The following is a 25,729-nucleotide window of genomic DNA, read 5'->3' as shown; positions in this document are numbered from 1 at the left end:
GAAGAACGTTGAATGAAGGAAGATATTGTTTAAAACCAGGAACTGTTGAATGCACTAAAAAATAAACTATATATAAAAAAGGAAGGAACAAACTATAAAAAAAAATCAACAAAACATTTGTGTTTTGCCCAAGAAACAGAATCGATATAAATTATAGATTAAAGAAGAACTTTGAATGAAGGAAGATATTGTTTAAAATGAGGTATTGTTGAACACACTAAAAAATAAATTATATACTGTATAAAAAAGGAAGAAACAAAATAAAAAAAACCAAAACAACCTTGCTAATTCAGCTGCTACTGGATTTATAAATGGCCTCCCTTCCCTTGCACATCTTATATAAAATTAAAGCAGAAAAAGTGTTCTTTATGGTATGGGAGCAAAACTTTTATTCTATCTCAGGTCTCAGTTGTGTGACGTATGAGCAGGAAGATTTGCCCAAACAAAAGCGAAAATTTAAATTTGTATGTCTTTATCTGACATGATGATGCTTGATGATGGTTCCTTTTTTGCCATAAAATGTATATAGATTTTCTGAAATTAAAAGTGCAGGAACCAATAGCAACCAATCCAGTGAAGTTCAATTCTAATTTGTTACCATGTTTATCTTCCTTTATACTTGGGTTTTCTTGCACTTTTTTATTGGATACGCATGTTTAATATATGTGTTAAATGTTTTTATTGTACACGTTATCAGCACAACTCCTGACAGATGGTGTCCATCGTAGATTGATTCCCAGAATTGTCCTGTTGTGTGGATGACATGCATGATGTAGACTGTTTACCTATGTGATGGATGGCGCGACAGTGTCATTTCCAATCTACAGCACAGTCTGAGAACCGTAGTGTGCCTCTCAGTAGGAAATCATCATGTAATAAACTAGCAGGCAATGATTAAACCATAGTAAACTTTCATCTCAGCTCATGGTAACAAGCCACCACCCATCTGGCTGTGGTTTACTGTTGTTCATCAGAAAATGAAACCTAGAATGGCCAGCATTTATTGCACTGTTGACTTTGCTGCCTGCAAATACAACATTGCGCGTTTCCAGGGAGGCTTGGCTAGATCATAATACATATAGCCTGTGTTGTACTGTCAGTGGGGAGCAGCAGTATGAAATATATATCTGAGCTAAGTAAACTGGATATCCTGAGCTGTATCAGCACGCAGCTGAGTTCTCCTAGGTATTGCTCCATGGTAACTGGACCGAGATAACATTTACTTGGGGGTGGATACATGAGCACTGTTACATTGGCACTTACTCATTCCTGTGCTGTGGAAGAGATGTTAGCAGCAGAATAGGTAAGATGTCAAATTACTATAAATCTTACATCAAATTATTACACCATGTGCCAATTCTTTTTGTATTTTAGAATTCCATATATTAACTACTAAGACATTAACTACACTCATTTAGTTTACATTGATGCATGTTATCAAATCAAAATGTACCATGATTAATATTGTTAATACTAAAGGATGCGATTGCTAACTAATAAAATGCAGTCTGTGATAATAATTCAGTTGTGTCATGCTAACTAATAAAATACAAAAGTTGCAGCTACTCCATTCTATTAAATTCACAATTAAATACAAGAATAGCACCTGCTATCAAAGTCCAAAATGTTTCTGTTATTAAATGCAATTCCTTACTATAAAAATACATAATTGCCTTCATTTATCCCAAATAATGATCTAATATAAAATCTGCACTTTGAACTTAAGGAGCAAGCCGTCGTATATTAATTTACTGCAGTATAGGTTGCATGAAAAAATGATCATAAATGTATTATGGCAGAATTAGGTACAGTATGTGACACTTATTTGTCTTGAGTACTGTTTGGACCAAAAGAAGGTAGTTTTTCATTCAAAAACAGGTCCCAAAAAATGAACTGTAAATGTAAATATAAAAAAATTCACATACTCAGTGATTAGAAATATTGCTGCATGAAAGTGAATTTGAAAGCGCCTCCATCCTTATTCCTGGAGTCTTTCTGTGATCTAACTCTTCAAATGAGATACTACCACATAACATACATTTAATGAATGGAAACCCAGGAGGATACAAAATTGAGATTCTGAGACTTCACTAAAGGCACCACTCCACTGTAAACTAGAAATATTTGTAGAAATATGGCAAATATCTGTTTTCTCAAATGGATCATGTCACATGTGGCATGCCAGTAACATGATTAGTTTGTGAAGTGAGATGAAGCAGACTCATCCACCTTACTAACCGTTCTGTATCTGCCACCCCTCTCTGCCAATCCCTCCACTGGCTTCCCATTGCCCTACAAATAAAATTCAAAACATTAACAATAACCTATAAAGCCATTTATAACTCTGCCCTAAATTACATCACCTCCTACTCTCTAGCTCCCTTGTCTCCTCCTCCCATGCTCGTCTCCAGGACTTCTCCAGAGCTTCTCCAGAGCTTCCCCCATCCTCTGGAACTCTCTACCCCAATTTATCAGACTATCGCCTACTCTGCTCACTGCTCTCTGAAAACTATCTCTTCAGGGAAGCCTATCCTGCCCTCAGCTAATAATGGAATCTTCTACTCTTCCAACCAGTCCATCCCCCACAGTTACTACCTTTTGTACCACTAGCCCCTCCCTCCTAGATTGTAAGCTCCAAGGAACAGGGCCCTCCTATCCCTCTTGTATTGAACTGTATTGTTGCTGTATTGTCTCCCGTTATATTGTAAAGCGCTGAGCAAACTGCTGGCGCTATATAAATCCTGTATTATAATAATAATAATAATAATAAAGTGCCATGTGCATTGTACAATCATGTACAATAATTACATATAAAGTCAGTAGATGCTTTGCATTGTATTTTTGATTTTACAAGTCTTTATAGTTTTTAATTTCACAATCAGATATGATGCAATCTGTGCTTATTTACTGTGTCTTTAAAATAATTTGCATGTATTTCCCTTTTTTCAGTGAAGTTCCATCTGTGTTTTGATTCTTTACAACTATCAAGATCTTTTCAATCCTTTAATCCCATTTTGCTTTTGCTTTGTGTAGTTAAAGTTTATGCAAGAGTGCTATGTCCTCTATTTAAGAGAGTTTAAAAAATAAATATGATGATCCCACTTTTGTAAAACAAAAAAAATAAATTTTATATATATATATATATATATATATATATATACACACTGTGTATATATGTGCAATGCAATCAGACTGTCCCACTGGTCATGAAATACCTGATGATGGAATAAATATTTTATATGCAGCAATCCTTTGATAGTTAAATCTTTTTATATATATATATATATATATATATATATATATATATATATGTATATATAGTTGGTCCTATTATGGACCTTTCAGATTTTAGTAATGAGCAGATAGATGACAATCCTGTCATAAGATCACATTCACAATGAATAAGATCAGCTTATAATGGCTATGTTATTAGTTTGAGAGCTGATTGTTAAAACTAATCAGGTCTAAATATCAGAATCTTCAAGAAACAAAATTAACTTATGGATGATTCCAATTCTGTCATTACAAACCATCAAACAACATTTTAAGTGTACTAACCTATTAAGTAAAAATTAAAAGCCAGTTCACCCAAAATTCATACTTTAGTTATACGTGTTGGGCTAGGTAGATAATAGGTTCAGGAGGGAGATCATACTCCACCGTAATGCCTAAAGCAGGTATACAGTCCCAGGTACTCAAAGGTAGATGGCTACCTTTACAGCACCCATCAGCTATTGAATATGATTTTTTGGTGGACCAGCTTGCCCTCCAGAGGATTTACCCTTCTTCCTGACCGGGCCATTTTTATATTACAGCACTGCATTATTTTAACTGACAATTGCGCAGTCATGCAACACTACACCCAAATTAAATGTATGTCCTTTTTCCCACAAATAGAGCTTTCTTTCAGTGGTATTTGATCACCTGTGCTTTTTTTATTTTTTGCGTTATAAAAAAAAGACCGACAATTTTGAGAAAAAAACAATATTTTTGACTTTTTTGCTATTAAACATGTCCAGTAAAAAATGTTTAAAAAATCTAATTTCGTCATAAATTTAGGCCAAAATGTATTCTCCTACATGTCTCTGCTAAAAAAATATCTCAATATGTGTAAATTAATTGGTTTACATGAAAATTCTAGCATCTACAAATGGCAGTATAGATACTGGGATTTTTTAAATAATTTTTACTAGTAATGGCGGCAATCAGCGACTTATAGCGGGACTGTGGCGGGCATTTTGACACTGGGGAGAACTGACTTGGTGTCACTGACATCCCCAGTGACACCATTACAGTGATCAGGGCTAATAAAAAGCACTGACACTGTACTAATTGCAATGGGCAGGAAGGGGTTAACGTGTGGCGCTCAAAGGGTTAACTGTGTGCTGATTTACTGTGTGTTGTGTTAGTGCTTTCAACTGTAAGTACACTGCTTTGCATGGCTTTGCTCTGCAGAGCCATGCAAAGCAGTGTGCAGGAGCTGATAGGGGAGAGAACTGTATTGTTTACATTGATAATGCTCCTCGATCACTGGGTGCCGGTGAGTAATCACCGGCCGGGACCCGGTGATTGACAGCCGGGGCTGCGAATAGCGGAGCGGGTAGGATGCTCGTGGCTCACATGCGCCCCCTACCCGGACATGCAAAATCACGTATATATATATATATATATATATATATATATACAGTTGCAAGAAAAAGTATGTGAGCCCCTTGGGATTACATGGAGTTTTGCATGAATTGGGCATAAAATGTGCTCTAAACGTCATCTAAGTGACAACAATAGAAGAACACAGTCTGCTGAACATAATACTACACAAACATTAGATGTTGCCATGGTTTAATTGCACATAACATGTAAACATTCACAGTGCAGGGAGGAAAAAGTATGTGAGGCCCTAGCTGAATGACTTCTCCCAGAGCTAATTGGAGCCAGGAGTGAGCCAACCTTGACTCCAATCAGTGTGATGATATTGGATGTGTTGCTGCCAGCTGTCCTGCCCTTAAAAAACACACACCTTTTTTGGGTTTACTGGTTTCAAGAAGCACTGTCTGATGTGAACCATGCCTCGCAGAAAAGAGCTCTCAGAAGACCTACGATCAAGAATTGTTGACTTGCATGAAGCTGGAAAGGGTTACAAAAGTATCTCCAAAAGCCTTGATGTTCATGTGTCCACGGTAAGACAGACTGTCTACAAATGGAGAAAGTTTAGCACTGTTGCTACTCTCCCTAGGCGTGGTCGTCTTGTAAAAATGACTGCAAGAGCACAGCGCAGAATGCTGCATGAGGTAAAGAAGAATCCCAGAGTGTCAGCTAAAGACCTACAGAAATCTCTGGCACATGCTAACATTTTTGTTGACACATCTACAATAAGGAAAACATTAAACAAGAATGGAGTACATGGGAGGACACCATGGAGGAAGCCATTGCTGTCCAAAAAGAATATTGCAGCACGTTTGAAGTTTGCAAAAGAGCACCTGGATGTTCCACAGCACTACTGGCAAAATATACTGTGGACAGATGAAACCAAGATTGAGTTGTTTGGGAAGAACACACAACACTATGTGTGGAGAAAAAAAGGCACAGCAAACCAACATCAAAACCTCATCCCCACCGTAAAACATGGCGGAGGGAGCATCATGGTTTGGGGCTGCTTTGCTGCCTCAGGGCCTGGACGGATTGTTGTCATTGATGGGAAAATGAATTCCAGAGTTTGTCAAGACATTTTGCAGGAAAACGTACGACCATCTGTCCGCCAACTGAAGCTCCGCAGAAGATGGGTGATGCAACAGGACAATGACCCAAAGCATACAAGTAATTCAACAAAACAATGGCTGCAACAGCACAGAATACACCTTCTGGAGTGGCCCAGTCAGAGTCCTGACCTCAACCCGATTGAAATGCCGTGGCATGACCTTAAGAGAGCGATTCACACCAGATATCCCAAGAATATTGCTACACTGAAACAGTTTTGTGAAGAGGAGTGGTCCAAAATTACTCCAGATCATTGTGCAGGTCTGATCTGCAACTACAGGAAACGTTTGGTTGAGGTTATTGCTGCCAAAGGACGGTCAACCAGTTATTAAGTCCAAAGGTTCACATACTTTTTCCTCCCTGCACTGTGAATGTTTACATGTTATGTGCAATTAAACCATGGCAACATCTAATGTTTGTGTAGTATTATGTTCAGCAGACTGTGTTCTTCTATTGTTGTGACTTAGATAACGTTCAGAGCACATTTTATGCCCAATTCATGCAAAACTCCACGTAATACCAAGGGGTTCACATACTTTTTCTTGCAACTGTATATATATATACACACGTGATTTTGCACACCCCTGCCTCCCTGTAGCAGTATATCTGCTATAGGGCGACGGGAAAGCGGTTAAACAATGGGCTATTTTAACTTTCATATTGTGCTGTGTTCAATGCATCCATTTATCTGTGTTAATAATACACTTGGTTTCTTTTATATTCATGCCTTCCATAAGGAGACAGAAATTAAAACATGTTAGATTCCTATTATTTACAGGAGCTGGATGAAGAAGAGGTATTACGTGTGCTGTGAATGTGTATGTCTTTACCTAGTCCTTGTCCTTTTTGTCTGTCTCATTACAGTATGTGCACACTTCTTTATTTCTAAACCAGCAAGTCCACAAAACAATGTATTTCTTTACTAAAATATTCTTTTATTTAATATACCTATAAAAAAAATGATGGGGTATATTATGCCATATAAAGGAGGGTTTAGAAGCAAACAATCTCACATTTCACAGCATAAAACTTAAAGCAGAGCTCCACCCAAAAGGGGAAGTTTCGCTTTAAGGACTGCTCCCCTCCGCTCCCCATTAAGGATTGGCACCTTTGGGGGCGGGGGGGGAGCGGGTACCCGAATTTGACAGGTTCTGGCTCCCAATTGCGGTCGGACCGCCTAGGCGATCGGAAGCGGAAGGTGTCCTCCCTCCCCGTAGTCTTCTGGGACACGTGACAGGTTGCAGAAGACTACAGGACCATTCATGAAGCGCAGCAATACTCGCTCATGTGCAGTGGGTACCCGGCTGTGAAGCCTCAAGCAGTCACAGCCGGGTACCCACACTGAAGATGCCAGCCTCCTGGAATACAGGACGGCCGTGAAACGAGCTGCGGGGGACACACCACGGGACTGAGGGACAGGTAAGTGGCTGTTTTTTAAAAGTCAGCAGCTACAGTTTTTGTAGATGCTGACTTTTATTTTTTGGCAGGGTGAGTGGAACTTCGCTTTAAAGCAGACATTTACTCTCAATCAGTATTAACTATTTTTAATTCTTATGCTACTTGCCTTAGTAAATAAATTGGAAGACATATTATATTTACTAGTTTTAACCTTTGATTAGATTTCTTCAGTTGCTTCCTGGCAGTCAAAATGATGTCATACATCTCAGGAGTCTTCATGGGCATTCTTCCTTTTATCTGGCAAAGGGGAGGAGGGTTTTTCTCAGCTAAGCACACCCTCCTGCTTGCATGCCTGAGCTAAGGGGAGATGGATTCCAAGAAGTAAATGCTACTTGAATCATCTGCCCTTACATGAGATGTCTGCTTCTAAAATGCTAGGGGGTGTTTTTCAAAGTGATTTCTCAACAAAATAAAGCATGATGACATGGATGGACAGGTGGCTTTGCTTTGCATATTAAAAATTAATTATAGCATTTTTGGTTCGTTCTGTTCAGATACAGTCAAATTCCGCTTTAGATGTCAGCAGTCTTCTGGCCTGCATGTGCAGATTTTATTACTTGTAATTCATAACAGTATATGAAGCAGAAATAGAAGCAGCATCCCTAGTTACATTGGTAACTTTGCAATGAATGTATTCCTGACATATCACATGCAATGTATTTCAATGTCTGCCTGAAAGGAAGAATCTGGGAGAATAATGCCATCAGTTTGCTGCACAATGTAGTAAGCATTTTCTCTGTCTCCTTTCCTCCTGTGACAAAGGCTGGGACAAGGAACAAGACTAGGACAAGGGGTGAGCAGGAGGGAAGGCTGCCCTAGACCAGGGGCGGACTGACAACTCATGGGGCCCCCGGGCAATAGGGGATCATGGGGCCCCTGTGTCCTTGCCCAAACTCAAAAAAGCCTATGAAAAAGATACCAGGGGCATCTCATGGGGCCCCCTACTGACCCCGGGCCTTCGGGCAGTGCCCGAGTTTCCAAATGGTCAGTCCGCCCCTGCCCTAGACACAATGGTTTACTATAGAGATAAGAGTGCCTTCCTTCTGTTACAAAGCTGACAGTGTCAGTGATTTTGACAAGCGAGGAACTGTTGGGCTTAGCTTACACATCATAAACGGTGTGGGGGGGGGGGGACAGTTTGGAATCTTCGCCCTGGGTGCTGGATGATCTTGTCATGTACTGGGTGCTGAATGACCTGCAGGGTCTGAGATGGTAACTTTCTGGCATGTCGCAAGATAAGGGACAGTTGCAAGGGAAAAATTGCATGACACAGCTTTTCTACACACAGAAAAATAAAGACTACTATGAACTACTAATGAAAAACAGAAATTTTTTTCGAAGAAAAAGCTGTTATAATTAACTACAGTGCAGTACCTGACATCTCCCACTCCCTCCAATACATCATGGTGAATAACATTCCAATTTTGCAGGGCAAGGTACGGAAGGGATCCAGTGAATTATAAAAACTGAGATGTATTTCTGTCTCAGACTGTGGCAAGCTGAGAAGGAACAGCAGTAAATTATAAAACTTCTTCATATGGGTCATGGCAGCTCTAGACCTGCTGATAATGTACAGTTTGAAATATAGTAACTAATAATCCTTTGAAATGAAATAAGCAGAAAAATATCACAGAAAGAGCATATAAATCTCAAAATGAATATAGAATAGAATACACATGAAACTAATCTATAACCGCAGAACCCCCAAAGTACTAGATCTAGGGTTTTACCTACATGCACCTTAAATAGGTGACTAATGGATATCAAATTATATATAAAAAGATATATAGAATAGAATACACATGAATGTGCAAAATCATATATGACGGTGAAACCCCCAAAATATATCTAAGGTGTAACTTAATTACACCTTAAATCGGTGATTTATAAGTAACAATCCTTAAAAAGTGCCAAATAAGTGATAAAATAAAATCCCACCACTACTGTGCTAAATTGCACAAATGACTAGTGATATAGAAAATATACCTACAGGTATATTCCATGCCAAACTGGTAATTGCCAAGAAAACTACCCAAAAAAACACTTATAGTGCTCATAAGTGAAGAAAAAAATTGAAAAAGTGGTTAATCGTGAAAAAACACAAAGCTAGTTAAACAAAACATAATCGAAAACGCAACATCCAAATTCTGCAGATTAATGACTAATAAAAGAAAAAATGTGAACCATATAGCAGTGACCCCTAATTGGGGATAAAGTGAAAATTAGTGGCTAAGTGACACTAATAGAATCTTTGTATGTAGTGAAGCGTTTATAAGCCACACAGCCTATAAACATAAAGAACAGGAAAGACAAATAAACTGCTTAACGTGACCACAAATGCGGGGATAGAAATTGAAAATATGTGATATCTACGTGATTCCGTGACACAAAAAAACAAAAATCATATAAAATTATATCCAATTTGTAGAGTGAATCTCATCCAAAATAAAGTTAAAGTCCAAAACCACCTAAATGGTGGAGGTGTTTTGTAGTCCTTAGTGGATATACATATATGAACTGCTAGACATAGGGAATCCCGCACTGAATGAAATGCCCCCTCACCTCCATGAAGCGACCCCACAGGGCAAAGCGCTTTTTCAAATAGCACACCGTTCTGGAACCTGGACCCCTTCCTACAGGCACAAGGTCCAACGCAGAGTCAATCCCCCGCACTGGTGGAAAAAGGCACCTCAAACAGCCTCCTCAGTGATATCCGGGAAAAAACTAATCCTCCTTGCTGCAGTGCTGTTCCTGATTCCTTTCACATGTGTAGTTTGTCTGTGTTCACCTATGTACAGTTTGCTTCCTTCATAAAAATGACTGTAAATAATGCAAATAATGCAAATAATGCTTCTATGGGTTATTATTAACCTCTTAGGACTCATGTACACTGCAGCTGATAAACTCACGTTTAGGAGCTGTTCAGCGTTTTTTTTCAGCAGCCCCATGAACTCTTTCTAATGTTTTCCTATGTGTCCATGTACACATCTTCATTTACAGTCATTTACAGGCAGTTGAGTTTACAGTCGTTTTTTTGAACGCGCCAAACTTGCGTTCAGGAGTAGAGTTTATCAGCATTTCAAATACCAAATGCTTGTAAACGTGGCTAACTGCGTTTATAAGCGTTTGCGTTTGGAAATTGTTTTTAACTCTTTCATTTCCAGATGCTGTCCAGAACCTTTTTTCATCATGAAAAATGCATGCAAAGCGTTTTCCCGGTACTCAAATGGACCTGGTACACCATACTTTGAGGTTTCGCATGAAAGAAAATATGTTAGACACTGCTGCAATAATTTCTGCACAGAAATGAGCTGGAACACATCCAAACACCACAGAAAAAACAGCTAATCTCAACAAATACTGCTCTCTCTGCTTCTGCTCTATTTCTCTCAAAATGTCTGAAATAGTTAATTTTTTACTGTTTTTCAGTGCATTCTGGGCATTTTGGAAGGTCTCCTGAGGTTATCTTTAAAAACGCTTCTAAACGCAAAAGCTCATAAACACACATAAACGTGGTATGCAAACGCAGCTAAACAGATATTTTTTAACCTACTTTTTCCAGCAGTCAGTTTCCATCGTTCAGAAGTGTCCCATGTACATGGGGCCTTACAGGTGGTTATAATGTAGCACTGCTTAAAGGCTACATTCACAATTTTTTCCCTACATTTCAGCTGCCCAATGTACTAGGGATGCACCAATATCCTTTTTTTTATCTGCGAGTATGAGTACCGATACTTTCGGTCAAGTACTCGCTGTTACTGAGAACCAATACTTTGCAATGCAATTTCCATCCATACAAAATGATTGGGCGCAAATCGCACTGCAAAGAATGGCATTCGATTTGAACAGGAATGCAATGCGATTTCTGTCTGATTTTCATGTGGTTTCCCCACTGCTCCTGTGTGAACCCAGGCTTGCCATAGTGATTTCAGCCTGGGCTTACACAGGAGCAGTGTGTATATATATATATATATATATATATGTGTGTACCTCGGTTTACAAATTTAATTTGTTCTTCGGGACTTTTTGTATTGTGAAAAATTTGTAAAATTAAATGCGGTTTCCCATAGGAATACATTGAAAACCAATTAATCCGTTCCGGGGATCAGAAAAAACTAAAAAAAAAAAGTATTTTATCTGTTCAAAACTCTTTATAAAGTGCACTTTAAAGGAATAAATACTGTACAGGGACATGATTACAAATTAATTCGTAAATGCATTGAAAACCAATTAATCCATTCCGGAGGTCATAAAAAAGTAAAAAAGAGTTTTATCTGTTCAAAACTCTTTATAAAAGTGCACTTTAAAGGCATAAAGGGACATGATTAAATCAATTAATCCATTTCAGAGGTCAGAAAAAAGTAAAAAAAAAGTTTTATCTGTTCAAAACTCTTTATTAAGTGCACTTTAAAGGCATAAAGTGACATGATTAAAAAAAAAATTATAAATGCATTGAAAACCAAGTAATCCATTCCAGAGGTCAGAAAAAAATAAAAAAAAGTCTTATCTGTTCAATTCTCTTTATTAAGTGCACTTTAAAGGCATAGTACTGTACAGGGACATGATTAAAAAAATATTTGGAAATGCATTGAAAACCAATTAACCTGTTCATATTGCGAAATTCATTTGTAAACCGAGCCATTATTTTCAATGGAATTTCATTCATAAACTGCAAATTACATTAACCGAGGCGTTCGTAAACTGAGGTATGCCTGTGTATATATATATGTATACACAACATATTAATTTTGCAGAAAAGGAAAAGCTCTCTGTATGCCCTATGTTCTGTATATCCACCTCTGTACTCACAAACAATCAATGTCAATGTCAAGGAACATCATTATCTAAGTACACAGCCAGGGTTTTCCTGGTTTTGTACCTTCCGTTTTCTTGTGTTGACCGCTCCTTTGGCAGAGTTTGCAGGAGCTGAGCGATAACAGCTTATGTGGAGCAGAGCTGTAGTATTGAAAACAGGAGATGTGTGTCCCTGGATGTCTGTAAAGCTCACCATACACTATGCAATCTGATTGTACAATCTCCTTTAGAGCTACCATCAACTATGTAATGCAAGGGCCTGCCTTATTGGATACAGAGTGATTGGATACATGGTGTGTCCTCCTATTATATAGTTTTGGTAAATCTAAAGGGGATTGAACAATAAGATTGCATAGTGTATGATCACCTTTGTACACCTAAAATGAACTAGTTGCACTTTTTAGTTGCAACAAACGTGCTGCAAGCGCACCAAAAAGCACAGTAAAATAAGTTCTATGGCTTCTTTGGGGTTTTTATCACACACGGGGCAGCCCAACCAAGTGACTAGGATGACCTATTAGTGAGGAGTGAAAATGCTTTAAAACGCCACCCCCCCATAAAAAAAAAATGCATGCAGGAATGTGAGTTCCAGCTATGTGAAGATGTGAACGGGGCCTGACAGCTGAATGTCTCCATCCAATCCCTCCTATGTACTTGTATGAAGACGGAAATACATGATATAATCTAATTGTGCAATCTCTGTACAATTTCCTTTAGATTTACCAGACACCCCCTCTCCCTCTCTCTGCCCTCTCTCTCCCCCCTATCTACTACATGAACCTGCAGTGCTGTCACCTGTGTTTGAGGATTACACACTGACCTGCTGCATACTCTGCCTGCCCCTCCGACTTCAGCACCCCTGGCAGGGATGTAGACCCACCCCTCTGCTGAAACTCCGAGGAGGAGAGGTGTCCGAAGTGCCTCCCTCACTGTCCATCCCCTCAATGCTTGCTTATTTCAGCAGCGGCACATACAGGGATGGACTGAGCATCTCATGGGGCCCTGTAGTGACCCTGGGTCCTCGGTCAGTACGCCCCTGGTGGAGCGGGTCTGGTGTCACCCCATGCAAAAGAAAAAGGTGTACCCCCCGCACCTGCCTAGGCATGCCCCTGAGGAGGACCCACCTGAACAATCCATTCAATTTGTATCAAATCATGCAGGCACTACATAGCGGATGGTATATCTAAATGAGATTGTACAATTAGATTTTCCAGAAAGTGGGTGGAAATAAAACAAAAGGTGCTATAGTAATGAGGGAGGTACTCAGATGCCCATCTTCCTGACAGCAGTCCATAGTCTAACAATTGTCTCAGCAGACTGGGTGATGGATGCAACACTGAGATCTCTTAAATTGAGTTATGGTGGCTGCAGAATAGGTTGCTTTGTTTGTAAGCTGCTAATGTGTCCAGTCTCAGTCTTCCAACCTCTCTAGCACCTTCCAAAAGACCCATCCATCATCACCAGATAGGGAACAAGTATTACCTATGATCTGGCTGCAATACCCAGGCTGTGCAGCTCCCACTGTCGATAGAGGCCATTGGCCAGAACTACATCACATGTTACTGTAGCTTGTTGGCTTATTTACACTGAGATTTTTTTTCTTTAGAAATATTAGGTAAGCATACTTGGCAAAGGTAAAGTATCATTCGAACATACTTTGTGGCCTTGCACTCTGTGCTTTTTATTTGCATGCTATATTACAAAATAATAATACTTTTATAATAATGGCTGTTGTATATTTTTTTTTGTCAAAATATATCTTAATTCCATTTTCAATCTAGAAAGCCATGCATCAATTCAATAAGGAATGGAAGCTTTCAGGTATACAACGGATCTTCTACAATAATCTTGTTGGAGAATTGGGAGGCTTTGGCTCGGAAGATGGAAAATTTATTTGGCCTACAAGTGTAACAAATACTTTAGATGGTGATCTGGCCATTAAAGATACAGGCAACCACCAAATCCAGATCTTCTCTCTAGAAGGACACCACAAGCAAACCTTTTCATATGGGTCTGAAAATACCAAATGTCTTGGAAATGTTGCATGCACAAACGAAGGTCTTCTTCTTGTATCAAATGGATCTAAGGGTATTAAAGTATTTACTAAGGAAGGGGAAATGATACATCTTTTGAAGTCATCTAAAGCAGATTGGAAGCATTCTTATGGGCTGGCTGTAATGCATTCCAACAGTATTGCAGTGACTGACTGGACAGATGGGGGAAAAGTACACATTGTTTGTGTGGACTGGAGAATGAACGCTGTGTTAAAGACAAATGTTGTTGATGGACTTCAAAGACCGGAATACATTGCAGTTACTAAGGTATGTAAAATAGGACTGAATACAACGTTACAAATAGCTAATTGTAAAAGTAATATTGCTGCTATTATGGAGAGCAAAATGCAATGGAGCTGACTTCAAGGATCTGCCCAAGCTTTCACCTGGAATAGACCTTCAGCTGTAAAGTCACATTGATACGTTCAGCTTGGGGACAAATTACTCCCCAGGTCCAAACATAACTTTAATTTCTGAGTTCACTATTTGCATGAATTACAGACATAAAGATGGATGACCTTTAACAAGCCATATGTTTGGCACCCATACTCCACAGTCATATGTTGTTGACCCCAAAGGGTTCTCAAATGGCTAGCCAGATGTGGGAAGACTAGGGCAGCCATAACATGGGTTTAATTCACAACTGTGGTCTAATAAATGTTAATGGGAGAAATGTTTGTGCTGCCTTACAAAAAACAAAATCTCCAATTTTCAGAAGTCAAAATTTATATTCTGTGTAACGCAATCTCCCCTGTATGTCACAACTAAGGCTAGCGATTTGTGGAGCTGTTAATCAGCAAATTGTGGATATGATAAAGCAGGAACAGACCTAAAACACACAAGGAAGCATTTCTATACACACTAATTTCCTGCCTTTAAAAGTATCAGAACAGCGCAGTATTCAGCCATAGCTGCAGGTTTTTAGACGGTCATGTCGGTATAAGCAGATTACCTAGGTCCTGTAAAACAATTCATATGCATGTATTCCAACTGTGTATTTAGGTGTGCGGCTAGAAATCAGATTTTATTCACCTGTCACACTAATAAAGTTTAAAAATAGATTATTTTTTCTTGTACTAAAGATAAAACATGCTAAGTTCAGAGAGTTAAAGTGATACTAAAGGCTTTTTTGTTTCCTAAAACAAAAAAGAGGTTTATACTTACCTGCTCTGTGAAAAGATATTGCACAGAGCAGCCCCCTTACTTCCTCTTCTGGAGTCACCTGCCAGAGTTTTTCTGTTCCTCCTCTTCTGCATGTGACCCCATAGCAGGCTGTGTGCTGTGGGGGCACATGTGCAAGCACGCTCTCAAGCAGGGCTGTGTGTGCCCATAGACACATACAGAGCAGGGGTGCAGATGGGCACAGTGCTGGATTGAGAGAGGGCTCAGGTAAGTGTTTAGGGAAGTGGTGAGAAGAGGAACAGCTAGTGGAATAAAAAAAAATTAAGATTATTGTAGTAGTGAGGCTTACTGTTTTTGACCCTAATGCATTCACAGCATTAAGGTAAAAAAAACAGCTTGGTGCATGTGTCACCCTCTATCCTCCCCAAACACCCACGTGCTGTGTTGTCACCGCTGCTGATTCTGTGACTGATCTGCACTGTTCCCTGACAGAACAGTCCATGGACACACACAGCCCCATCCGGTAATGCATAGCAACAGGTGTCTCTTTATTACCCAACTAGGAAAAACAGACACCCACAAGCAAAAAAGGGGGCAAGCAGCTTTGAGACCCCCAGGGCAGTTTGAAAGTGAACAATTTCAAGATCAAAGATAGGTGATAATAGCCCCTCCCTGTTAGGTTGTAGGCTCCCAGGATCAGGCCCTCCTAACCCTCTTGTATTGAATTGTGTAGTTACTGTATTGTCTCCTGTAATATTGTAAAGTGCTGTGCAAACTGTTGACACTATATAAATACTGAATAATGATATAATTAATAATTTATTTATTATGTAAGGGTTCAGAAAAAAACACCAAACAAAAAGATTGCGTTGCATTTAGAATGCATTTATTTCACATGCACAGGCTGTAAAGAACTACACCGCAGCTCAGATCTCTGATCACATGGCAAACCCTAACACAGTCTTCAGGGAAATCCAATGCCATTGTGGAACAGACTAGTCTTTCAGCATTTGATGTGTTGGGTAACATAATCTAACATGAGCTTTACTAGGTGCTGTCATATTAATATGTGGTTAGCACTTGGGATTTTCTGTTGTTGACTTTGCCAGCTTTGAGTTTCTAAACAAAACACTTGTCAAAACATGTTTTAATAACTTGTTTGTCTATGCAGCATTTTTGTGTAGCTGATAAATGTTCTTTTTTTAATACAATGTGCTGTTGGGAAGGGCTGCACAAGCTTTTCCAGGCAAGGTGTTTTAATGCCGTATATGGGTATGTTTTCTGATTACCACCAACTGTAAAAAGTACTGCACAGTCTTCTTCAGCTGAAAAAGTGTTTGGATTTAAAGACATTCGGATATTGTTTGTGATTAAAGCCCAGCTTCAATTAAAGTGGTTGTGAATCTCAGAAATTAAATACACTGCTCAGAAAAATTAAAGGAACAATTTTTAATCACAGTATAGCATCACGTTAATTAAACTCCTAGGATATTGATCTGGTCAGTTAAGTAGAAGAGGGGATTATTGATCAGTTTCATCTGCTTTGGTGTTAATGAAATTAACAACAGGATGGCATATCAGTACGTGCCATTGCCAGAAGGTTTGCTGTGTCTCAAGAGCATGGAGGAGATTCCAGGAGACAGGTACTTACTCTAGGAGAGCTGGACAGGGCTATAGAAGGTCCTTAACCCATCAGCAGGACTAGTATCCGCTCCTCTGTGCAAAGAGGAACAGGATGAGCACTGCCAGAGCCCTACAAATGGACCTCCAGCAGGCCACTGGTGTTAATGTCTCTGACCAATCAGAAACAGACTTCATGAGGGTGGCCTGAGGGCCCGATGCTCTTTAGTGGGCCCTGTGCTCACTGCAAGGCACTATAGACCTTGATTGTCATTTGCCATTGAACACCAGAATTGGCAAGTCCGCCACTGGCTCCGTAGTGCTTTTCACAGATGAGAGCAGGTTTATAATAAGCACATGTGACATACGTGAAATGGTCTGGAGAAGCTGTGGAGAATGTTATGCTGCCTGCAACATCTTTCAGCAAGACAATTTTGGTGGTGGGTCAGTGATGGTCTGGGGAGGCATAGCCATAGAGGGATGCAAACTAGACAATGGCACCCTGACTGCCATTAGGTATTGGGATGAAATCCTTGGACCCATTGTCAGACCCTACGCTGGTACAGTGTGTCCTGGATTCCTCCTGGTGCACGGCAATGCCCAGCCTCATGTGGCGAGAGTATGCAGGCAGTTCCTGGAGGATGAAGAAATCTATACCATTGATTGGCCCCCACGCTCCCCTGACCTAAATCCAATAGAACACCTCTGGGATATCATGTTTTGGTCCACCCGACGCCACCAGGTTGCACTTCAGACTGTCCAGAAGCTCAGTGATGCTCTGGTCCAGATCTGGGAGGAAATACCCCAGGACACCATCTGTCGTCTCATTAGAAGCATGCCCCAACATTGTCAGGCATGCATACAAGCACATGGGGGCCATACAAACTACTGAGTACCATTTTGAGTTGCTGCAATGAAATTTCAGCAAAATGGACAAGCCTGCTGCATCATTTTTTCAATTTGATTTTCAGGATGTCTTTGAATTCATTCCTCTGTAGGTTGATAATTTTCATTTCCATCAAACTATGGGGTATCCCTAAGTTCCTAACACATTACCCAGTCCATATCAGTATAGATATCCAGCATGATATTTTTCCCTATTGAGATCTGATGTGTTTTCAAAGTGTTCTTTTAATTTTCTTGAGCAGTGTATAAACAAAGCATATCCCTCTATAGTGTATACTTGTCTCAATCCAGAGCTTGTAATTTCTGTCTGCTTCTCTGTTCCATGAGTAACTTCTGAGAAGTTTTTCTGGTATCAAGGGAAAAAATATGACGGGAGAGATCTCCAGCACACAGTCTGTGATTGAAAGCCTCAGGGTCTGTTCTTGTGTGCTGTGTGAAAGGGGGGTCCCTTCCCTCTAATCAGCATTCAGAGCTCTCCTCACTGAGCTCTGCAGAGTGTAATTGTGGCTCTCCGCCCACTTTTTTTCTGAAATCTCAGGCAAGCTTTATAAATTCTGGATTTCGAACAGATGTAAAGAAGAGAACACTGCAAATAAGCAGGTACAACTTATGTAGGATGATTTGTTTAATCTCTGTGTATCACCTACAGGATATATGGGGGAAAATAAAAATGCTCAATTTTAAGAGAGCTAATTTTCGAAGGCTGAGAGCTGCTCTCCGAGACTTAGACTGGGAGGGAATATTGGCATCGATGAACACAACACAGAAATGGGAGCTCTTCAAAAAGACAGTATGTGAACACACTGCAAAATATATTCCCATGGGCAACAAGTTTAAAAGGCTAAAAATCAAACCTATGTGTCTTACGACCAAAGTTAAAAAAGCTACAAATAATAACAATAGAGCTTTTTGTAAGTATAAAAATGAAGGAACGCTATCATTTAAACATTACAAAGAATATAACAGAATATGCAAAATGGAAATAAAGGCCGCAAAAATTGAAAATGAATGACAGATTGCAAAAGATAATAGGACAAACACCCCAAAATTCTTCAAATATATTAATAGTAAAAAGGTCAGGTCCAAGCATGTAGGCCCTTTACAAAATAATCTAGAGTGGGTGACTGGGGACAAAGAGAAGGCAAATTTATTAAATACCTTCTTCAGCTCTGTGTATACAAAGGAGCATGGGGGAGCTCTTGTCTATAATGGGCATGGTATTGACACAGCTCCAGCTGATCCACATTGGCTCACTTGATATGATCAAGAAATATTTTTACAGAATAAAGGAGAATAAAGCACCTGGACCAGATGGCATACATCCATACATCCATGGGTCCTTAAAGAATTGAGCTCTGTCATTTCAAAGCCATTGTTTCTAATTTTTAGGGACTCTTTAATGACTGGCATAGTACCACTGGATTGGTGTAAGGCCAATGTGGTGCCTATATTTAAAAAGTAGTCAAACTCTTTACCAAGTAATTATAGACCTGTTAGTTTAACTTCTTTAGTTGGGAAGATACTGGAGAGTTTAATAAAAGTATTTTAAGCCACAGACAGCATGGATGCATGAAAGACAGAAGTTGTCAAACAAATCTGATTTCTTTTTATGAGGAGATGAATAAAACCTTGGAAAGAGGGGTGGCGGTGGTGGTATACTTGGAATTGGATACCCCAAGGTTCAGTGTTGGGACCCTTAAATTTTAATACATATATATAATTGATATAGGGTCTGGGATTAAGAACCCCATTTCAGTCTTTGCAGATGACACCAAGCTTTGCAGTGGAAAAACATCCTTACAGGATGTCTCCAACTTACAAGTCGACCTCAATGCACTGTTTAATTGGGCAACTATGTGGCAAATGAGGTTTCATGTTGATAAATGTAAGGATATGCACTTCGGGGCTAAGAATATGCATGTATCATACATACTAGGGGGGGTACAACTGGGGAAATCAATGGCGGAGGAGGATCTGGGAGTTTTGGTAGATCACAAGCTTAATAATGGCATGCAATGCCAAGCTGCGGTTTCTAAAGCAAGCAAAATCCTCTCTTGTATTAAAAGAGGTATAGACTCCAGAGAGAGAGATATCATTTTACCCCTGTACAAATCATTAGCAATACCTCATCTGGAATATGCAGCTCAATTTTGGGCACCAATTCACAAAAATAACATTGGGGAACTGGAGAAAGTACAGAGAAGGGAAACCAAACTGATAAGAGGCATGGAGGAGATCAGCTATGAGGAAAGATTAGAGGAACTGAATTTATTCTCTCTTGAGAAGAGGAGATTAAGGGGGGATATGATCAACACGTATAAATACATCAGTGATCCATATAGTGAACTTGGTGTAGAGTTATTCACCCTGAGGTCATCACAGAGGACAAGGGGGCACTCTTTCCATCTGGAAAAAAGACATTTATTCTCCAAATACAGAAAGGTTTCTTCACAGTAAGAGCTGTGAAAACGTGGAATAGACTCCCCCAAGAGTTGGTTCTGGCCAACTCAGTGGATTGCTTTAAAAAGGGCCTGGATTCTTTCTTGGGTGCTAATGTTTATAGGTAAAGTTGATCCAGGAATTTTCAAATTGCTTCTCGGGAGCAAATTGGAATATGCTTTGCTGTTTTTTTTGCCTTCCTCTGGATCAACTGTGGGTATAGGATTATAACTTTTTCTTTTGGTTGATCTGGATGGACTTTTGCCTTTTTTTTAGCCAGACTAACTATGTAACCGGAGGCCAGTCACTTCACAGAGTATATGTGAGAGTTTACAATCACTTTAACAAATTCACATTTAATTGCCCAAGTGTTCCCCACAGACTCCCCATTCTGTGATCCTCTATTAGTCCTCTTCCCATTTGAATGATGTCCAGCACCATTTGACACACTTTTTGTCACCCAAGGGTGTCAACAACCCACCCCATGGGGGTGTGCCATCAAGCTGCCCTGGACTCACAGGAGAATGCTTGATAACGGTCCCATGTCATTATGTGCCACTGTTCTTTGCAATATTAGCAGATTGATCCCCCCTGCCAGAGGAAGAGAATCTGTGATGTCACATGAGCAGAGCTCAGATTCATGAAAAAGAGGCATGTATTTTGTGGGACTAAAAGGTCAGTGGTTTATAAAAGATGGAATTGGACCTTAAAGCCCATGTCACAAAATGTCAATTCTGTCACTTGCAACAATTCACTAGTGACATGATTGCTAACAGTCCATATACCTGTTGTTGTGTAGGCAATCCCTGGCTAGCCAGACAAAGTAGATATCAGTATTTGAGCAATTTAATGAGCTAGCAAGACAGCAATTCCACTAATGTAAGTATATGACTCTTCTCTGGGATTCTGCTGCTGGCAATGTTTTGCTAGCTGCAGAACTGCCTCATGACATTGGCCTAAGGCTTACAAAAATGGGCAATATTGAAGTGCTTTTACAGATTCAGCTTTGTGTCAGCTAAAGCCTACAATAATGTAATGGTTTAGCACATGCATAACCACCTTCAGTCTTCACTGTGGTCAATGCAGACTGTACTATACTGTACATGCAGTGTGGGTTAATTTCATATTTTTATTCAGGGCATAGAAATAGTTTATTCCTGCTTTAGGGCAACCACAAATAGTGCCGGGATGGCATATAGGAAGGTTGGGAAAGATCTCAACCTTTGCATCAACCATCAACAGAGCCACACTGCTGCATCAAGGCACATTTTTGCAAATATAGGCAACCAAAACCTCTGTTTTTAACTTGAGGCTTAGCTGTTGAAAGAGTTAAGTTAGGTCTTTAGATACCTAGTTGGAAAGTGTGCTGGGGAACGTTTTTAATACCTCTGTATATTGCTAAGTCCATGAGCACCTTTATTTTTTTTTTAATTGGTCTGAATGGTTGCCAATGTTGCAGTGTTAGATACATTACTAGGAGACACAGAAGGAATTAAAGGACCAGTGGATTGAACCATTGAGCACAGAACAAGCCAACAGCAAATAATGTCAGATTGATATCTGAGCTCATGATTTCCATACTTAATCTAGGTGAGTGACTCCAAAAATACTAACACCATTTGACTGGCATGACAGCAAGGTAAGAATCCAAAGAACAGAGGTATACCGCTCAGGCAAACAATCCAGATCAATCCACAACAGGTGCAGGCTCTGGCTCGCCACCACACACGATGCAACAAGAAGAAGGGTCAGCTGCACATATAATATATATTAGCAGTTTGCCTGGAGTTTAGGTTCAAAGTGATTCTAAAAGTTTTTTTCTAAAAGATAACAAACACATCATACCTACCTGTTCTGTGGTATAGTTTTGCACAGAGCAGCCCCGACCCTCTTAAAGCCACTTGATATGGGGGCACTGGTGCGTGCTCGCTCCTGAGCCCTGAGCCCTGCTCTATGCATTCATAAAACACATAGACCCATTGGTTTGCCCTTGCTCTCTCCTCACTGACTCACTGGCTGTGATTGACAGCAGTGGGAGCCAATGGCTCCTGTTGCTGTGTCTCAGCCAATGAGGAGAAAGAGACCTGGGACAGCTAAGACTCCTGTGTACATCGCTGGATCAAGAGTGGGCTCAGGCAAGAATTGGGGTTGCTGTGGTGAAAGCAGCACACAGAAGGTTTTTTACCTTCATGCAGAGAATGCATGACCGTAAAAAACGTCAGCCTTTACAAACACTTTAAGGTAAACACCTTGAAATTAAAATAGAAATTCCTTTACTTTTTCAGTAAATAACTTCACTATGCTTTTTACCAGATAACTGAAGCATCATGAAAAACAGGAGACATCACGGAATAAAATGTGATACTTTGTATGTGCAGTAACACGAATTGTACAAGTTTTAGGTCACTTTGTATTTTGTTTATTTGTTTCTTTTTGAGTGTATACAGTAAGCTTCCATCCTTCTTCCCAGCTTTCTTTGTCACACCGAGTTCTCAATGAATTCTCACTCTGAGTTAGGTGAAAAGGAGTACTAAACATGATAGAGAAAACATGCACAAAATCATTATATATTCTTTTTAAAACTTTTATTGGTAAAACTAAAAAAAACCCACAATTTTCTATTTTGTTTTTTTGCCTTCAAAATAAATAGAAAAATAAACAATTCTCAGAAGACAATACTACCAAAAAAAAGACTTGTTTGTACCTAGATATTTTATTTATTATTATTATACCGGATTTATATAGTGGCAACAGTTTGCACAATACTTTACAAAATGAAGGAAGACATTACAGTACAATACAATTTGGTACAAAAGGAATCAGAGGGTCCTGCTCGTTAGAACTTACAATCTAAGAGGAAGGGTCAAGTGATACAAAGGGTAATAGCTGCGAGGGATGAGCTGATGGAGAAAGTAAAAACACAGTGCATTATTTAGAAGCAGTATATGCTTCCTCAACCACTTCCCGTCTGGCCCATGTACATAAATGGCAGGAAGGGAACGGTGCAGGAGCAGGTGGCCGTTTATAAACGGCATCCACCGGACACAGTGGAACACCAATCGCTGTACGGGACCTCTGTGTGAGGTCCCGATCATGTGATCACTAATTGGCTAATCAGTGATCACATGAATAACAGTAAGCAAGATGTCACTTCCTGACATCATTGCTTACTACTAGTGAAATCTGTGAATGATCACAGAGGTCACATGGTACAAGGCTATTCACAACAGCCATGCACCATGTGACAAGCTGTGACCAATCACAGCTCTCACAGTATTTCTCAATGTCTGCAAGAATGCAGCCATTGAGAAGGAGAAATTATTGCTTTTACAGCCTTTATGGGTGTAAAAGCAATCAGTGTAAAAAAATCTTTGTCACCCCCCACAAGTAGTACAGTGTCACTATGGTGACACTGTACTGCTAGGGTGATGGTATGTTAAAAAAAACAAACATAAATATAAAAAAAAAAACAAATAATAATATTACAAATAACAAAGGAGAGAGTGGGCATCCCTGTCTTGTACTGTTACCGTGAAAGGGACCCTTTAACATTTACAGATGCTGACGGGCCATTATAAAGTCCTTTTATCCAATTAGCATTTTGGGCCTTAATCCCACAACCTCTAAAGTATCTATCATATATCCCCAGTCTACCCTGTTAAAACCTTTGACAGGTTAATCTCTCTTTAGACCATCTGACAGCATATATTACTATTCCTCATGCGTGCTTATTTTAGTAGTCTAAACTTCAAAGATATGGATGTTTACTGCTGCAGGTATACAGTGACAGTACATTAACCTTATTCATTAATGTTGTATCTTGCAGGATGAAGATCTACTAGTAACTGAGGGACAACTCTTTGGACAACACTCAGGTGGTTGCCTTAAAATTATAGATAATGATCGATCTATTAAAAAAACAATAGGACCCAAATATGGACACAATTTCAGTTTTGTAAACCCATCTGGAGTCTGCGTGGATGGAAATGGCAACTTTTTCATAGCAGATAGATGGAAGAACAGCATCACCATGTTCAATCCAAACTCATCTCTGATGGCTACAGTGGTGACACATGACCTAGAAGGTCCCAGTGGAATTACCATTGCAAACAAAGACCTTCTAGTTGTTACAGACTGTTACCATCATAGTGTAAAACTATACAAATATAAACAGGGAATACTACTTTAAAAGGAAAAGGAACATAACAAAGGTATGTTGCAAGCACCAGCATTATTCATGATTAATGTGTGCAGCACAAATTAAAATAAAAACCAAAAAGTCACCACAATGTAAACATGAACATTATACTAAAACCAAATGCGCAATGTGCAAAAATAATGTCTGTAACTACTTCTGATATGCATAAAATTGGCTTCTGCAACATTATCTCCATGTGTGTGTTTTTTAGCCTAGCTTGTTGTCAGTCAATGCTTCTATCCTGTGACATTTAAAAATTACCTTACCTTGCAAAAATCATCTTACAGTCCATCTCTGGGCAAAAAAGCCACCCATTTAGCATTTTTTTTTTCAAATATCTTGTGTAGTAATTTTACTCACCTATGTCTGCCATCTGAACAGCCAATAAAACGTGTCCATGCCATGTAGGCATTAATGTACTTTTTATTACATGTAAGAAAGTTTCCTAGCGATAAAGAACATCAAACCGATAAGGGATACATTTCAATATACAACAGTTAAAAAAGAAGCAATACGTTGCAGAGAAAACAACTTGAAGAAAAGAGGTATGAGACAATGAAAAGGAACTACAAACAATGCAGTATATCTAAATAGCACATTATAAAAGCAAATCCATGTAATGTATTGAGATGTACCGATGTCAATGAGAAATATCATCGCTAGTGTCATTTTGTGAATACAGTGATCTAAGAAAAAAAGATATTCAGTAGTCTGTATGGTCAGTTAGTTTGTTCATATTCAATATCCACAGTGTTCAAAAGAGCCATGGAATACTAATACAGAGGTAGCATCAAACAGCAGCATGAAGAAAATAAGAAACCTGAAGAAAAGAGTAAAACCACTTTCACATGAATATAAAATGCTGTATTTTGCAAGTTTAAACATCCAACGGGTGATTAAAATTAAATAATATTTCTGACATAGCTTGAAATAAGATGTTTCGAAAGTCACATTGCTGCCCCACAGCATAAGATGGACAGTAGCGCTAGCCACAGCTTCTCTGTCTTTGTCCAGCAAGTGTGTACAATGGACCAGAAGACCAATGCTCTCAAGTTGACTGCCAAGTAGTATTTAGTAATGTTTGGAAATGCGAAACAACTCTGATTATGAGAGTATAAGACCAACCTGGAAATGCTGTGGTGATTATAGCTCCAAGCAAAGTTCAATAAATTGTTTTGTATTTTTGAAGTGTGAAGCAGGGGCAGGGGTTGGTAAAGTCTCAAAGAGATATAGCAGTTTCTGCAAAATAGTCATTTTAATAGTCACTATATGACCAAGGAAGCAGATGCTTTGGGATTTCCAATGGGAAAGTTTCTATTGTTCTAATATGATGACAAAGCATTCTCTTTAAAGACTGTTATCA

The 25,729-nt window shown here is 39.3% G+C and overlaps 1 protein-coding gene across 1 annotated transcript; it reads left to right on the top strand.

Moving 5' to 3' along the window:
* The first annotated feature begins 1,155 nt into the window (after positions 1-1,155).
* Positions 1,156-24,550, top strand: LOC149458188 (E3 ubiquitin-protein ligase TRIM32-like). Its single transcript, XM_089682597.1, has 3 exons — positions 1,156-1,303; positions 13,809-14,348; positions 23,995-24,550. Exons 2-3 carry the CDS (start codon positions 13,815-13,817, stop codon positions 24,355-24,357), a joined length of 897 nt encoding a protein of 298 aa, XP_089538723.1. The 5' UTR covers positions 1,156-1,303; positions 13,809-13,814; the 3' UTR covers positions 24,358-24,550.
* The last annotated feature ends 1,179 nt before the right edge of the window (positions 24,551-25,729 follow it).

The sequence above is a fragment of the Staurois parvus genome, unplaced genomic scaffold, assembly GCF_062004578.1.
Source record: "Staurois parvus isolate SC_StPar_1 unplaced genomic scaffold, SC_StPar_1.0 ptg000292l, whole genome shotgun sequence".
NCBI classification, from domain to species: domain Eukaryota; kingdom Metazoa; phylum Chordata; class Amphibia; order Anura; family Ranidae; genus Staurois; species Staurois parvus.
This window is presented reverse-complemented; position numbering and strand designations above follow the sequence as displayed.